Consider the following 16214-nt stretch of genomic DNA (forward strand, 5'->3'; position numbering starts at 1 on the left):
CACCGGAAATGCTAATTATCTTTCCCGACCTCGAAAGGCGGCCCGCTCTTTAATCTTAACTTAAATAATCGAATACTTGTTATGTGTAGAACTCGCTTTTTATTGCGGCACCTGCACGCTTGTCCTTTCGGTGTAAACAATGTTCTAATTAATGCTCCTCGGAAAGACGGCTCTGAATGGATTTCCCGGTTGCACCGGGACCGGGGGGCAGCGGCTCGTTCCCGTTCGGATCCGGGGCCGCCTGTGAAGGGAACGCTCCTCTTTGATTCTTCACTCCGCGGTCCCCGTGTCTGACAGCGCGCGGTAATTACCCGGTTCCCCCGCTTGATCGTGTAAACTCTTCCAGAACCAGGGGAGACGCAGTCAAACGGGAAGATGTGAGGAAAACAAAACAACAACAAAGACGGCAACGGCGTTTATTTGAACACGCCGCGAACGGCGATGTGGATTTTACACCTTTAATTTGAACAGCGGAGATGGAAAACAATTCTTCTTAACGCGCCGAGTATTTGTTTAAATAGCGGGAAAGCGAGAGTCCTGAGGGGCCCGTGGCTCCTGAAGAGAACCTGTGGAAAGCGGCGGCTCCTTGTAGCTTCGCCGAGGAGCCGTTAACGATATAACGTCGTGCTCAGCTTTAGAAGCGAACGATTAGCGCTAATGAGTGGTCGGTGACAGGAGTGGGCGTGGCTTGCGTTTCATTACCGTTTTGACGCGCAGTCGCTAAAACTCTAATCTGCGCGCGAGACTTTAACCCCTCGAGCCGCAGGTCTGCAAAAACTCAACTCTAAAAAATCATAGAGAGCCTGTATGTTGTTCTCCAAAATGGAAATAACTCTCGGCCGGTCCGTACTTTAAATGCAGACCTTTTTACGTGGATGCGCATTATTACAAGCATCGCCGCGCATTAGCCTGGAAATAATAATAATAATAATAATAATAATAATAATAATAATAATAATAATAATAATAATAATAATAATAATAATGATGATGACGATGACAATAATAAAAAGCAATTCCCACAAAAGAAAAAAATTAATCTGCTGTAATCAGAGGATTGTAATTAAACGTGGCACGCTTTCTTGTTTCATGAGTCTGAATTAAAGGTGTTTCTGAATGTAAACGGCTTCAAGCTTCTGAACACAAACAACACATCAGCTTATTATCACGAGATCATTCATAATCGAGCGATTCTTGCTTTTAATATTCTCCTGGTGGACGCTGAGGTCTTCTGACACATATAGGCCTATTTCAGGATACACGTCCAAGCAGATATTTTTCACGACAAGCTCGGGTTTATTCGCGCGCCGTTCGTTTATTTCTCTTCGCTTTCTTTTAAAGAGTGATTATACATTTAAGTACCGAGTAATATTAATTATCCGCGTGTACTTACTGTAGGAACAGGGTTTGGTTTAGGGTTACTTGCGCGTTTATGCATAATTTATTGCTATCATAATCGTATCGCGTAACGTTTAACAAAGCGTCTTTAAAAAGCGTTGCCTTTATTTTGAACGCTTTTTTCTTTATTAGTAAAATTGCATTCGAGCATCGCGAGCAGTGTTTATCGTTTGCCCTCCTTTTTTAATCTTCGATATCATCAGATTTCTGCGCGCTTCCGAAATACGGCGAAAAATTATTAATCGCAGTAATAACCGCGTAAACGCTTCGCGCGCATTTCGCGGTCGAGTGATACATTTTAATGCGTTTATTTTTAAGAAAATAATTCTAGATGTTGTTCGCCTATCAGTGACGAATGTGTTTAGTTTGCATTTAATATTTATAGATTTAACCCGAGGGAAAAAACTGAAGGGAAAAACCGTCGCGTAATTCTAAAATGGAATTTACCTAATTGTGGAAAATAGTGAAGCACTCAACAACACTTTAAACATCATAACTCGAGACACAGAAACAAATAAAACAAGCACACACACACACACACACACACACACACACACACACACAGAGGCCGCGCGCGAGCTCCACGCGTTCTTCAAATACATAACATTTATTCCAAACTAATTTCGATGATATCCGTATTTTTCCTTTCGACGATATCCGCGTTTTTCTGTTTTAATTTAGCTGGAGTTTAAGGTGAAAGCAGCGCGGAGCGTCTTCTGTCCGGCAGGGGGCGCGAAAGAGCTGCGCGACGAGGACACACACACACACACACACACACACACACACACACACTCTCTCTCACACACACACACACACACACACTCTCACACACACGCCGAGAGTCTCACAGTGCCGTGAGAATAACGCCGCTGAAGGAAAACGCTTCTTTCACACACAAGAAGAGAGTAGAGTTACTCAAGAAACTGAGTCTCGTTCAGGAACAGAAGAACATGTTCAGAGGTCAGAGAGAGTTTAAACAGAGAAGAAGAAACCAGTATCCTCACATAAACATTCAGGACCAGACTAACAGGGAGGATTAAACTACAAATAACTGTTCACTTTTTAATTCTTTCATTTGTAATTATTTAAGTGTTATTATTATTATTATTATTATTATTATTATTATTATTATTATTATTATTGTAGTTTGTAGATGAAGGCGCGGGAACGCGACCTGTTGTTTTGTAGAAATCTGTTTATAGGTCGGCTATTAAACAATAATTAAAATTACGAAACAAAACCTTAAATAGGAGAAAATAGTTCGCCGTTTGCTAAACCTTTAATTATCTCTACTGAGAATCTGATTAGATCAAATCATTTCTATAAAACTATAGACTCGGCTCTGAGAGATGGTTATATATTTATGCTTCGGCTATTTTTATTCATGTTTTATTTTTTTAACACTGATAGGAGATGAGTTTAAAATGTTGAGAGGTGATGTGAAAGTGCAGCTGGGCAGAGACTGAGAGCTTTAACCCTAAACTGACCTCAATCTGACACCAGCAGATCAGATCCAGGAGCTCTCCTTCTTAGAAGAACAATCTTACACGCTTTTTAATTTTATTTTTAAAACCGCGCATTTTATTTAACGCGCATTTTAATAAAAGAAGAAGCGCTTCTGGTGTTGAGACATGTCTGAAAGCGAAAGCGTGTTTTTTTCGGACTCGGGGAAGTTTGTTTTCAGTGAAAGCGCCGGCTTTATCCCGGGATTGAACACGTTTAAAAAGTAAAACGATGCGCAATTAAATATGATGCAATAATGCGACGTAAAAAAACACAAAAAAACAAGAAAAAAAAAAAAATATTTAGGCTAATCGAGCGAAGACGGTATTAAGACTTTAGTAGCTTCTTACGCGTGCTTTGTGAAGTTGCAGCCGCTCCAGACGAAAAGAAATCTTGTTTTCTTTCCCTCTCTCTCTCTCTCTCTCTCTCTCTCTCTCTCTCTCGGTTCTATAAGGATGCGATAGACTTACCGCGTTTCTATAGAAATGCTCCTCATCTTCCTCCGATGAAGCAGTGGTCAGACAGACTCAGTGTCCACTGCGCTCGCTCTTCACTTCTACTCTCTCCTCGAGCTCTTCCCTCCCCTCCGTCATAAACAGAGCAGTTGTTGCGTTTATGAAATCCGTTTTAATTGCGCGCTTCGCCAGAACTCGGAGCGCTTTATTGACCCCGTTCTCCGAGATCCCGCGCGAGTTCCGGTCGTTCATTTCGACAACAAAACAAAGTCGGGCTGCTCTAAATGTAGACGTTTATGTAAAGAGCGATCGATGGGACGGTGATGTCACGCGCGCCGCGACGCAGGCTATATGATCATTGATGAGGACCAGTGTTTTAAGGGTCTGTTTGTGGCATTAGGGGCCATCTGTAGCACAATCAATATCATCGCTCCTCCTCTGAAACTTCAGGCCTTCCTAATGATTGATGATCTCGGGGCTCTTTGATAATTGAGCGGCGCGACGCACGGCTCGCGTTTCGACCTCAGCGCGTTACCGCTCGCTTCACGTACGCGCGTTTGCGCAAAAGTTGACTTCATTCTAAAAGGGGCCCTCGCGACTATGCTTCTTTTTTTTTAAAAAAACCTCAACGTCGTCGCGCACAAGAGAGAAAAAAAGGGGACGTGACACTCGATCGCGGTCGTATCAGTCGTGCGTTCGGCAAAGTCGGGCTGCAACGATAAAGACACCGATAGCGCCGTTTTAAGGTTTTGGACGCGCGCCCGACGCGTCGCGACGCCTGTGCGCGGGATCTGCGGCGCGCAGAGTTGCGTGGCTCCCCCCTCGCGCACTGGACGCTCGCCTCGCGCGCAGGCTTTGGCGTGGAGCTCGCGCAGGACTGGCTGCGCTCAGCGCCACTTCCGGCTTCCGTCATTTCATTCTCCCGCCGATGCGCGCAGCTCAACTCTCTGCGTTCTATAAGCGAGCGAGCGGCCGACCTGCCAGCACTCACTGACACTCACTCATCTCAGACCGCGCCAGAGATCGCCGCGCTTTCCACAAACTCTCCTCTTTTCCTTTTTTTCCTGTAGTAATAAAACAAGAAAGCGGACCGGAGGCATAAAGGAGACAGGGACTTGTGGGATGAAAACGGGGCTAAAAAGATTCATCCTCTCTCGAACATCATCACCGACCATCATTCATTCATTACCTTGACAACCTCTGGCTTTGATTGACAGCTGGAGTGGCAAAAAGCCATGAGACGCGACAGTTTAGTTACACGCGGGTTGTTGATGGGCCGGCTGTAACCTTCAGTTTGGCGCTTGACTTTTTTTTCCCTTTCTTTTCTGGGGGGCAAAGAGGAAAAGAAGAATAATTGCAAAACTCTTCCCGATGCCCGCGCGCGTTCTCAGCCGAAGTACTGGAGAATAGGAGGAATTCGCCAAGTTTGCTCGAAAAGCGGATCTTTCGCGGCGCGTGAGTTTGTGAGCGGACTGGGAAATTAAATCTACGACACGCATCCAGAGGTTTATTGGAGCGCAGGCTGATGGCGCAAAGGGTAGGTTTAAAATCTCCAGCACTCACCTCCACTAATACACGATCTATCACAGGCCTCTCCTTCAGTCTGACGCACTCGGCTGGGAATACTCGCCGCTCGACGCTTTGCTCGCTTCGGGAAGCGCAACTTGACCATGTTTTTGGTAATTACGCGCAAATACGCGGCAAACTTTAGCTCCGCGCCAGACTTTTTCCTCTCTTTCCCCTTTCCCCCGCTAGCCGACTTTTCTCTGCAGGCTCGCCTTTTGTTTTTGTGCTCTTTGTGCTGACTCTGTGCTTCTCTTGCAGTACGATGAGTTGGCTCACTACGGCGGCATGGACGGAGTCGGTATGTACGGGGATCCTCACGCGCCTCGGCCGCTGCCCCAGGTCCATCATCTGAACCACGGACCGCCGCTCCACGCCAGCCAGCACTACGGCACGCATGCCCCCCATCCCAACGTCATGCCCACCAGCATGGGCTCAGCTGTCAACGACGTGTTAAAGAGGGATAAAGATCAAATTTACGGGTGAGTTCCGCACCCGAGAGCTCCTTTAGATTTCCCGGAACTTTGCTATTTTTCAAGCGGCGCGCGTTCGTTTTCTCGCGCAGTTTTCTCGGGCTAGTCATCGCCGCTTTAATGCCGCCCCGCTCGCAAACCAGCGCAGCCCGAAACTAAGTTAGGAGAGCCGCTCGCGGTGGTTAGCCTGGACTCTGACTCTTCCTCCGCTGTTTCTCCGCAGTCACCCTCTCTTTCCTCTGCTGGCTCTGGTCTTTGAGAAGTGCGAGCTGGCCACATGCACTCCCCGCGAGCCCGGGGTCGCCGGAGGAGACGTGTGCTCCTCGGACTCCTTCAACGAGGACATCGCCGTCTTCGCCAAGCAGGTCACTCACGAGCCTTTCCAGACGCGTTTCAAGCATTAAAACAAAGACCGAAATAAACAGCCGATCCTTTTTTGATTATTTAAGAGAGATAATTGAATTTGCACGAACGCATTTAAATGTTGTAAGTGGCTACATTTCTACTTGAACCGGATTAGTGACGAATGCAATTTTAATGCTTTTTTTTTTTTTTTTTTTTTTTTTTTTTTTTTTTTTAATAAAACGTAATTTAATTAAGGGCTGAACTGCTGCACGCATCTCCATCGATTGCTATTAACTCTCATCCTGCTGTGTTTCAGGTCCGCGCGGAAAAACCTTTATTTTCTTCAAATCCGGAGTTGGATAATTTGGTAAGCTCGCACCCGGCACTGATTGTCTTCGGAGTAGCCGCGCACTTTACTTCTCTGAAGGGACTCTTTTTGTTCTTCTGTGGATCTGGAGATCGTGGCTCTGATGGTGCAGGTCTTCTTCACGCAGGCCGATTATTCCACCTGCGGTTTTTACGGTTCAAAAATAATTGCTTTTCATTTTCTCCAACACGTAACTGAATTATTTCTCACTATTTAGCTACACTCGTTTCTGTTGGCATGTGAGGTTTTTTTTTGTTCGATGCAAAATGTAATGCAACGAATATTAAAATTAAATTGCAAAGAAGGCTAACGACGTCCGTGTCTCTCCGCAGATGATTCAAGCCATACAAGTATTACGCTTTCATCTTTTGGAGTTAGAAAAGGTAATCTTTTATCGATTTGCATGGATTTCATTTTAGAAATAGCTCATTCGGAATGGATTCGTTTAATTATTATTATTATTATTATTATTATTATTATTATTATTATTATTATTAATTAATAACTGCTATTTTAAATCACTTTGTGTAACAAAAAGAAATAAATGTGTTGTCTGATAAAATTACCCAGAACGTAGTTTGATATTAAAAGCATGTTGTTTGAATTATTCCCACGCTCCGATTTAAACGGAAGTTGACGGATTTGTTTTTTTTTAATCGCACATAAATAAATATTTTCCGACAACCTCTCTAGCGTTTATTATGTATTTTTTTCTGATGAACTTGTTGCTCGAGTCTCTGGAGAACAGCAGGCATCGCCGCGATCTCTCTATTGTTTCCGCGCCTCGCGCGTAATGGCCTTTAATTGCGCCTCTTTTCTGGAGCTCTGCTGACCGAAGCTTGTCTTTTTTTTTCTGCCCGAAGGTGCACGAACTCTGCGACAATTTCTGCCATCGGTACATCAGTTGTTTGAAAGGAAAAATGCCCATAGATTTAGTGATTGACGAACGGGATGGCAGCTCGAAATCGGACCACGAGGACATCTCGGGATCTTCTACTAACTTAGCCGATCATGTAAGTAACAGGGTGGCTTCGTTGTTTCTGTCTGCGCTGAATACATAACGAGAACGATCCCAGACGGCTGATCATATAGAAATCGTTCTTAATTCAGGCTGAATGGTAAAATACATTTCTCTCAACTTTTCTGAACTTGTGAGCAAACGCGGTGTGTGTGTGTGTGTGTGTGTGTGTGTGTTCTTTTTCATGTAGCTGTTATTTTGTGTTTTGTATTTTAGCAGGTCTGTTGCAATCGCGCGTTGCACAAGACTGCTTTAAAGCAAATGAATCATGAAGTCGGGTGTATGTCGTGATAACCCGCTTTACGCGCCGAGAGCGCGCGCTTCGTTTCGTTTAAAGCGTCGTTCTCTATAGCATGGTGATGATGTTGTTAACGTGTTTAGTCGTCTCTTGTTGATTTGGGCTGTGGTGTGAGTCGGGTTGACAGGCCCGAGCTCTGTTACGTGTTAAAACGCGCTCAAATGCTTTGGAAAAGAAAGTTTTGCGCGTCGCGTGGTTGATGTCGAGCGTCCTGCAGCGCTTCCACAATTACAGCAGATTCGAGGCTTCTGAGCATCTGCTAGCTTCATCTCGAAACACACTGCTTCAAAGAGAATCGACTCGATCGATCGGGAAATATCAAAACTCATTTCTAAACACTTAACAACTCACTCGTCGTGTAAAACGCGCCTTTGCGTAATAAGAGCCGCGCTTTCTGTCGACTGGGTTAGCTAATTCTGATCCTGACAAAACGAGAAATGTCAGGAGACTGGACATCTGACCACGAGTCGAAATTGCATTTAATATTCTGTGGATTCAGATTCCCTTTACGCGGTTTTCTGTCGGGTTTTTATTAAAACATGGAGTCTCGTGTTTGTTGCATCGCCATTAAATGACTTTCACGAGCAGCCCTGCACTGCTTCACCTGACTGCAACAACTCCCCAACGATTATTAGTATTATTATTTTTATTATTATTTTTTTTTTGCTGTGCTTATAAATATCTGAATGTCTGAGCATTAGTCTGTACGTGGTGTGTGTGTGTGTGTGTGTGTGTGTGTGTGTGTGGGGTCCAAACGTCACATTTGCATAGTGTGCTTGTGCAGCAGTGTTTCTTAATGAGAATAAATGATCGCAGGCCTGAGAAACGCTCTGGTTCTACTGCTCATCTGAACCAGCTTTAGGTTTGCTCATTCTTGGATCTTGCAGTTTATTACTCGGCGTTTCTACCCTTTTTGTATGTTTGAGGACAGAGGTTTGATAGTTGAATATGCAAATTTATTTAGGTTGTACCTATCTCATCCTTTTTTTCTGCTTTGATATGCATTTTTAATATATTTTGCCTGAAGCTACATCATTTGGTGAAAGTTGCTTTGCTGGGGATGAAGGACATGCCTTGTGCTCCCTCTCTCTCTCTCTCTCTCTCTCTCTCTCTCTCTCTCTCTCTCTCTGTCTCTCTGTCTCTCTCTCTCTCTCTCTCTCTCTCTCTCTCTCTCTCTCTCTCTCTCTCTCTCTCTCTCTCTCTCTCTCTCTCTCTCTCTCTCTCTCTCTCTCTCTCTCTCTCTCTCTCTCTCTCTCTCTCTCTCTCTCTCTCTCTCTCTCTCTCTCTCTCTCTCTCTCTCTCTCTCTCTCTCTCTCTCTCTCTCTCTCTCTCTCTCTCTCTCTCTCTCTCTCTCTCTCTCTCTCTCTCTCTCTCTCTCTCTCTCTCTGTCTCTCTCTCTCTCTCTCTCTCTCTCTGTCTCTCTCTCTCTCTCTCTCTCTCTCTCTCTCTCTCTCTCTCTCTCTCTCTCTCTCTCTCTCTCTCTCTCTCTCTCTCTCTCTCTCTCTCTCTCTCTCTCTCTCTCTCTCTCTCTCTCTCTGTCTCTCTCTCTCTCTCTCTCTCTCTCTCTCTCTCTCTCTCTCTCTCTCTCTCTCTCTCTCTCTCTCTCTCTCTCTCTCTCTCTCTCTCTCTCTCTCTCTCTCTCTCTCTCTCTCTCTCTCTCTCTCTCTCTCTCTCTCTCTCTCTCTCTCTCTCTCTCTCTCTCTCTCTCTCTCTCTCTCTCTCTCTCTCTCTCTCTCTCTCTCTCTCTCTCTCTCTCTCTCTCTCTCTCTCTCTCTCTCTCTCTCTCTCTCTCTCTCTCTCTCTCTCTCTCTCTCTCTCTCTCTCTCTCTCTCTCTCTCTCTCTCTCTCTCTCTCTCTCTCTCTCTCTCTCTCTCTCTCTCTCTCTCTCTCTCTCTCTCTCTCTCTCACTTTTATTTACCGTTGAATGCTGTGTTGTCTCAGAGAGTGGTTTATAGTGCTGTCAGAGTATACAAGGCCTTTGTCAGGATCCGCCTTTATTGCCCATCCTCGCAGTTATTAAAATAAAAAGAAATCAAATCAAAGTACAGCTGTACAATAGAGATGATCACAGTGTAATATAATAATACATATACTAATTTTAATTTGGGTAAATTCTGTTGCACGCTTAAAATAATAGATAGGTGCAGCTTCTAATATGTTGAGAGTGTTTCGCCGCTGTCTCGGTGTCTGGGACGTCATGAAGAACTGTGACATGTGTCTTTGGCAGCCATATTTCTCCTAATTGTTTGCGGCTGTCAGTAGTGTTTATGCTGATAATATACAAGTAATACAAGTCACATAAACAAAGATATAAAACACAGTGTGTTTAGCGTTCTCTCTCTGACAGTCACGGTTCATCTCGATCCTGAGCGTGTCGTAATGAAGCAGCACTGATCTGCTCCGTGTGATCGGGGTTCGACTGCTCGCGTCTGGACACACACTCACTTGTTGCTGTGTTTCAGTGCTGCGGGCTCAGACGTGTGTGTGTGTGTGTGTGTGTGTGTGGGAGGTTTTCCACTTTAATAAATACATGCATTTCAGAAACAGAAACCTACTACATGCAGAAAGCATAAATTCCAACCCCTAAACATCTATGTTGTTGGTGTGTATGTGGATTTGGAGATGTTAAATGACATTTTAATTTAGCCGACACCGTTTTAATTTTTCAGCGGGGTTCAGCTGTTTTCAAGTGAGCTGTGTTGTTGCTATTCCATGTCAAATATAAAAAAGAGCATTAAAACCAGTCAGTCACGTCTCTTAAAGTGCTCGGCTGTCGCTTGCCGGAGCTCAGCGGAGGCTCCTTTCTCGTCCTCGTCAGATAATTGGCAGTTTCGCTTTGAATAGTCATTCAGAGATGCTTCGTTCCGTCCCTTTAGCATGTTTTGGGAGCGCTGGTGTAATTACATGTTAAATGCAGCGGATCTGCGTGTGTGTGTGGATCCGGCGCGCAGGAGGCACGGAGAAAGGTCAGGGGCCAAAGATGCGTTTTTCCCCATCCGACGTACATTTTCCTGCAAGTGAATGAAAGTGGAGGGAGCTCCCTGACGGACGGGCCAGGTGCGGGTCAGCCGAGGAGCGCCCGCTCTCTTTCTTCAGTCATTGTCTCTGTCTTTTATATTAATTACATCGTGCATTATCAGCGTGGAGTGCGTGACCCCGTGCGACCGGCCCCCGGAGACGCGGCGACCCTCTATCTTCCTCCGTATCTGCTCTATTGTGCCGGCGCTGTGTTACGGCGCTCTTTAACACAATTAGAGCCGAGCAGGCAGCGGCTGCGTTTGACTCCTAATTATCCGCAGCGATGGGGAATAGTCACATGCTCTCCGGGCGGGGTGCAGGCTCTCTCAGCCGTTTGGGTCACACCATGTCTCTCACTCGCTTTCTTTACAGCTTGTTTGAACTTTAATGGACTCTTGGGAGCCCTGACAACTGTTTTGTTGTGATGTGAGGCCTGAGAGAGAGAGAGAGAGAGAGAGAGAGAGAGAAGGCGGCTGCATTATTCATAAGTGGGAAAAGGGCTGTTGCTTTTTTGCTGCCGAGTGGCGTGAGGAAACTGGATATGAGCTGCAGAACTCTGGGAAGCTCTGGTGGATGTGTGCTGGGGAAACATGTAGCCGTCAGCACATCTACGGACCCGCGGCTGTGCTGGAGAGCGGCTCCGGGAGCGCGCCTGTGTGTTTTCAGGCCTGTCTTGCGGCGGTGGGTGTCTCGGCTAGGAAACACAACCCAGTCATTTTCAGGGCTTGGAACAACACGAGCTGGAGCTGCAGAGCACAGACGGCTGCGTTTCCTTCCAGAGACGTGCTGTGAATGTTCTGACGGAGGCTACGTCACGTTCGCTCGCTCCGACCAAACACTTACACCAACGGCAGCTGAAAACAGGGCATAAATCATACACCCTCCGCGGTCTTTTGGGATGAGATAGTTCAGTGTCATGTGAAAACACACTTCTGATGAATTCCAGCACCTCGAGTGTGTTTTCAGCAGAGTCTGATCTGAACGCTTTAAACGGCTAGAACTACTCCACACTGATGAACTATTCCTTTCTGTTTAGTGCCGCTTTAAATGCTCAGTCTCTTCAAATTCAGGCGGAGTTTTGTCTTTAAACGGCTGGAAAAAATCAGATTGTGTTTCCAATGCTAATCGTTAACATTACGGCTGTGGCGCGGAGGTCCCTGTTCTTATAGTTAATTAAAGCTTTAACATCCTTTACTGAAGGGTAGATAGAACTAGACTGAGAGTAACCGCTTGTTTCGAGAAAAGACTGGACTGGCATAATACTAAATAATTATAATAATATGACTTGTAGTAATGATATTTTTATGAAATAGAATAGCAGTGTTGTGTCTGTGGTAGAGCTAACAGAGTTAACAGCAGACACACACCACTGAGACTCACTTAAGTCTGTGTGTGCGTGTGTGTGTGTGTGTGTGTGTGTGTGTGTGCGTGTATGTGTGTGTGTGTGTGTGTGTGTGTGTGTGTGTGTGTGTGTGTGCGTGTGGGTGAGCGTGTGTGTGTGTGTGTGTGTGTGTGTGTGTGTGTGTGTGTGTGTGTGTGTGTGTGTGTGTGTGTGTGTGTGTGTGTGTGTGTGTGTGTGAGTTTAACGCGTTTGGGACACACACTTCGCACTCGTGAGTGACAGACAACATGCGGTTCTCACCTTAAGGAGTACACCAGCTTTGCTGTGTATAAATTCATTTAGATTGATCTGGTGATGTTAGGTAATGTTTTGGACTGGCTGATTTCATTGTCGCCGTTTTTAGTTTCTCACAGTGTGCACGCAGGTGACTCAGTGAGTGTGTGAGGCCGTTTTCTCGCTGGAGTGGCAAAGGAAATTCCTCTTTTTGCTCGTCTATGTGTAACACAGATAAAGCTCTTCCTGTACAGTACAAATCCTGTTTCCCCGCGGCCCGAGTGGACCCTGAGAAACCTCAGGAAGGGTGAGGAGGACTCGGGACAGACGTGTGCTGTTCATGACACTCCAGACACAGATGTGTTTGTGTTGTGTGGAGAGCTGAGTGTTTTTGTCATCCCAGATTATGTGTGACGTTCTCTCTTCTAGCGGATCGCCTGCGCTATAGTTAAAGTCCCGTTCTGCTTGACAGACAAACACTTCTTTCCTTGGCGACTTCAGACATTAAACGCCTTTGTGTTGCAAAAAAGACAGTTTATAAGAAAATGATAACAAGGGTTATAGTTTCTGTGGTCGCATTGTCTTGTTCATGTCATCGCAAAATATGTACTATATTATCACAAAGCTGTATACATAAAGTCAGAAGTATATGCAGTTTATCTGCTTACATAGAGTATGCTCACATAAAACAATATACAAGGTATAACAATAAATCTCATGATTGTTTATATTCTTGTAAAATGTACCTGTTTGTGTCTCTGGAGCAGAATACACTCAATGGGTCAAAGTTATAAGAGTCATTAGGATATTAAGTAAAGAGCACCTTCCATTAAGATATTTTGTTATTTCCTACCATAAATATATCAAAACTTAATTTTCGGTCAATAATATGCATTGCTAAGAACATTTTTAATCACTTTAATGCTAATGCTAATAATATCCTATTCGAACAAACCATACATCAATGGGAATATTATTTAATCAGCTTTATTCATTGTGTATAAACCAATTAAAAAAAAGACTCTTTTGACTGGTTTTGCGCTCCAAGGTGATATATTAGAAACATGAAGTGATGTTCAGGAAAGCTGCTTTGATGTAAGAAGTGAGATGCAGGTCTCTCTGGTGGAGAAGTGTGTGCTGGTCATTCATGAGTCCTCTCTTTCTCTTTGTTCTGTGGATGGGGAACGTGGATGGATGGATCCGTTCTGACCGTCTCCAGAACCCAGCGTCCTGGAGAGATCACGACGATGCCACGTCCACACACTCGGCCGGCACGCCGGGCCCCTCGAGCGGAGGACACGCGTCACAGAGCGGGGACAACAGCAGCGAACAAGGTGAGTCCTGTGTGTGTGTGTGTGTGTGTGTGTGTGTGTGACTGTGTATAACACCATCCCTCAGTCCACACGAGGAACACAGATAAATAAAGTTTGAATGAAAATATAAAGCAGCGAGAACAATAACAGTAATGAAGGCTATATTTGCGTTTGTCCCGTCAGTGTTTCTTAGCATAACATTTAGCAAAAAATGGCTTTGAAAGTGATTCAAATGAAATCCTCCTGCGTTTGTCGTCACCGTTCTCTTTAGTCACGTCACTTTTCACAATGCAGATTGTGTCCGAGCAGCTTAACAGGGTTGTGCAGAGGAATCCTCTTCTTCCTGTGAGCTCTTATAACTAAAACATTATAGTTTTAACTGCAGTTATCATTCTTAGTGCGAACAGGCCCTTCAGGGTTAGGCGCTAAAAAATATCATTAGATCAGTATAAAAATTGTATAGACTACTAATGATAAAGCGATATATAATATATAATAGAAATGTAATATAGTGCATGATGCATTGTGCAGCTGTGTGTGATGAAGGAGAGCAGAGTGTTATTGATCACGCTGAAGTCATAAGTACCAGTGAGCTGTTCTCCTCGCTGCAGTCATCGACTCGCTCACACTGGATCCAGTAACGGCTGGTCGATACCGGCTAACACACTTACGGTACGGCACGCAGAACTGCCTCCGAGCGATCCGGTCAAGCCCCGGGCCAAAGCAAACCAAACAGAGAGAGAGACGAGAGAGAGAGAGAGAGAGACATCTCCAGGAGAGGATGAACGTAAAACAGCTTAACTGGAAACTGTTCGATCTATTTAGATTGTGTTATCTGTGTTAGTTTTTGTTGTTACTTTGTTTAAATGACAAATAAATACATTTAATTTAATTTAAATATACACATATCCTGAGGAGACAGAGAAGTGGTGCAATAATGCAGCCCTCCTGCAGCGTGCCGTGACCTTTGACCCCGGCCTGCAGAACAGACGCCTCATTTCTCACATTCTTTCAATTATGTTCACGCTTGAAGCGCTCGCTCACTCTCACACACACACACACACACACTCACACACACACACACACACACACACACACACACACACACACACACACACACACACACACACACACACACACACACACACACACACACACACACACACACACACACACACACACTCACACACACACACACACACACACACACTCACACACACACACACACTCGAGACGCAAGATTTTGTGTCAGCTCTGAAAAGTGTGTGAGAGACGCAGAGAGGTAACAAGCTTTCTGGATTCGTGTGCTGCTCAGTAAATAGATTCCCACAGCATTGTTTTAATAGGTGTTTGTCTGTACTTCAGAGGCTCAGATGCTTGGAAACCTCCTCACAGATGTAGATGAGGACACGTAGATTAGTCCAGTTTCACTCTAGTGTTTTCTAAACGTACGTTTAAGGCATTGATTGTGAAATATTTTATTGTAATGAATCAGTTTAATCAGCGTATTAGTTATCATACACATTTCATCAAAATTCTTTGTATATTAAAATATTTTATTTCAGCTAAATGCCAAGTCAGTGTTTCTCAGGCATTAAACACACGACATCAGGGTTTTCTGTAAAGCTGTGAAAAGCGCTATTCAAATAGATTTGACCTGACCTAATATCAGTCAGTACAGAAGAACCCATCCGTCTCTGTCTGTGTGCGATCCCTGCTAACTGACGACAGCAGCGTGTCTGTCCGGTGTTAATGAGTTAATGAAGCCATCAGACCGTCCTGTATCTTCACACACACACACACGAGTGTGTTCAGTGTCAGCCGGTCAAACACGCTCTTTCTGTTCGGCATCAGTTCACTGTGCTGGAAGCGGCTGAGAGATTTCATTTCACTGGCAATGAGCGGGAATCCTCTGCCCTTTTCCAGAACAGTTTTTTAGGAAAGTGAAACATTAGTTGTGCCCCTCAGGCACGGAGACCTTACACACACACATGTGAGATTTTGGGTTTTGTGTGTCAAGTTTTTGTGGCAGATTTGACCTCAGACTTTTTTCTCTTCAGACGTTATTCTTTTCTATAATGTTAAAGTTTATACCATAGACAGAAAGAGCAAAAAAGTAAAAGTTCAGACACACAGAGACAGAATTTCACTAGGCCCCTTGTTATGTGTTTCTCGCACATATGTGTCTGCAAAAAGAGTGTGCTGGATCTGTAGATCAGTTCTTACTAAACACAAACTGATGGAAAGCAGGGATATCTCATGGGTTGATTTGAGGCAGATCAATGTATCTATAGATTCCTTGCAATAGACAAATCGATTACTATGTGCTTTAAAAACGTAGTTATCTATGCCATATATCAACGACAGTCACATCTTTTCTATTTAGCATGCTTGTTTATGAGAAGCGTTCGATCGTGACCTCCAGACCCTGGAGAAGGCAGTTGCAGACAAATATCAAGCACATCTAACCTCAAAGACAGAGAAAAGAGATTAATGAAAGCAAGTGAATATTTTTTTGCTCTGCGCTGGCCCTTTAAACGAAGCCATTGTTGCTCTGCTGAGTGTTTTTTTTGTGCTCTTGTTTTAGCACGCTGTGCCCGAGGAGGTCAGCCAAGAAGCCACCCTTAAGAGGTGATAATCCCATCACGCTAGTCTCTCGCGCTGTTTTCCCCGGATGGCATGAGCGGTTCTGTTCTCATGAGAGTTTGACCCGTGTTTCTTACTGAGGCCAGCTCTGTCTAAAGCAGTGTTTCTTAATTGGTGGGTTTTGACCCAAAAAGGCGTCTCAGATCTGTTCTGATGGGTTAATCAACGCTATTATAGATACGCATACAAATAGTAATGCATT

General features: G+C 44.6%; 1 protein-coding gene across 4 annotated transcripts in view; it reads left to right on the forward strand.

Moving 5' to 3' along the window:
• Positions 1-4309: 4309 nt before the first annotated feature.
• Positions 4310-16214, forward strand: part of meis2a (Meis homeobox 2a) — a 62314-nt gene continuing 50409 nt past the window's right edge. The window contains exons 1-7 of one of the 4 annotated variants that reach the window (XM_043262755.1): positions 4310-4893; positions 5181-5401; positions 5616-5757; positions 6054-6104; positions 6437-6487; positions 6968-7117; positions 13273-13387. In XM_043262755.1, coding sequence (XP_043118690.1) covers positions 4882-4893; positions 5181-5401; positions 5616-5757; positions 6054-6104; positions 6437-6487; positions 6968-7117; positions 13273-13387 — 742 coding nt within the window. In that variant the 5' untranslated portion in view covers positions 4310-4881. Of the gene's footprint in view, positions 5036-5180; positions 5402-5615; positions 5758-6053; positions 6105-6436; positions 6488-6967; positions 7118-13272; positions 13388-16214 lie in introns of all 4 variants that reach the window. The other 3 variants (XM_043262754.1, XM_043262757.1, XM_043262756.1) reach the window with 3 other exon arrangements.

Source organism: Puntigrus tetrazona, chromosome 17 (assembly GCF_018831695.1).
Source record: "Puntigrus tetrazona isolate hp1 chromosome 17, ASM1883169v1, whole genome shotgun sequence".
In the NCBI taxonomy this organism is placed as follows: domain Eukaryota; kingdom Metazoa; phylum Chordata; class Actinopteri; order Cypriniformes; family Cyprinidae; genus Puntigrus; species Puntigrus tetrazona.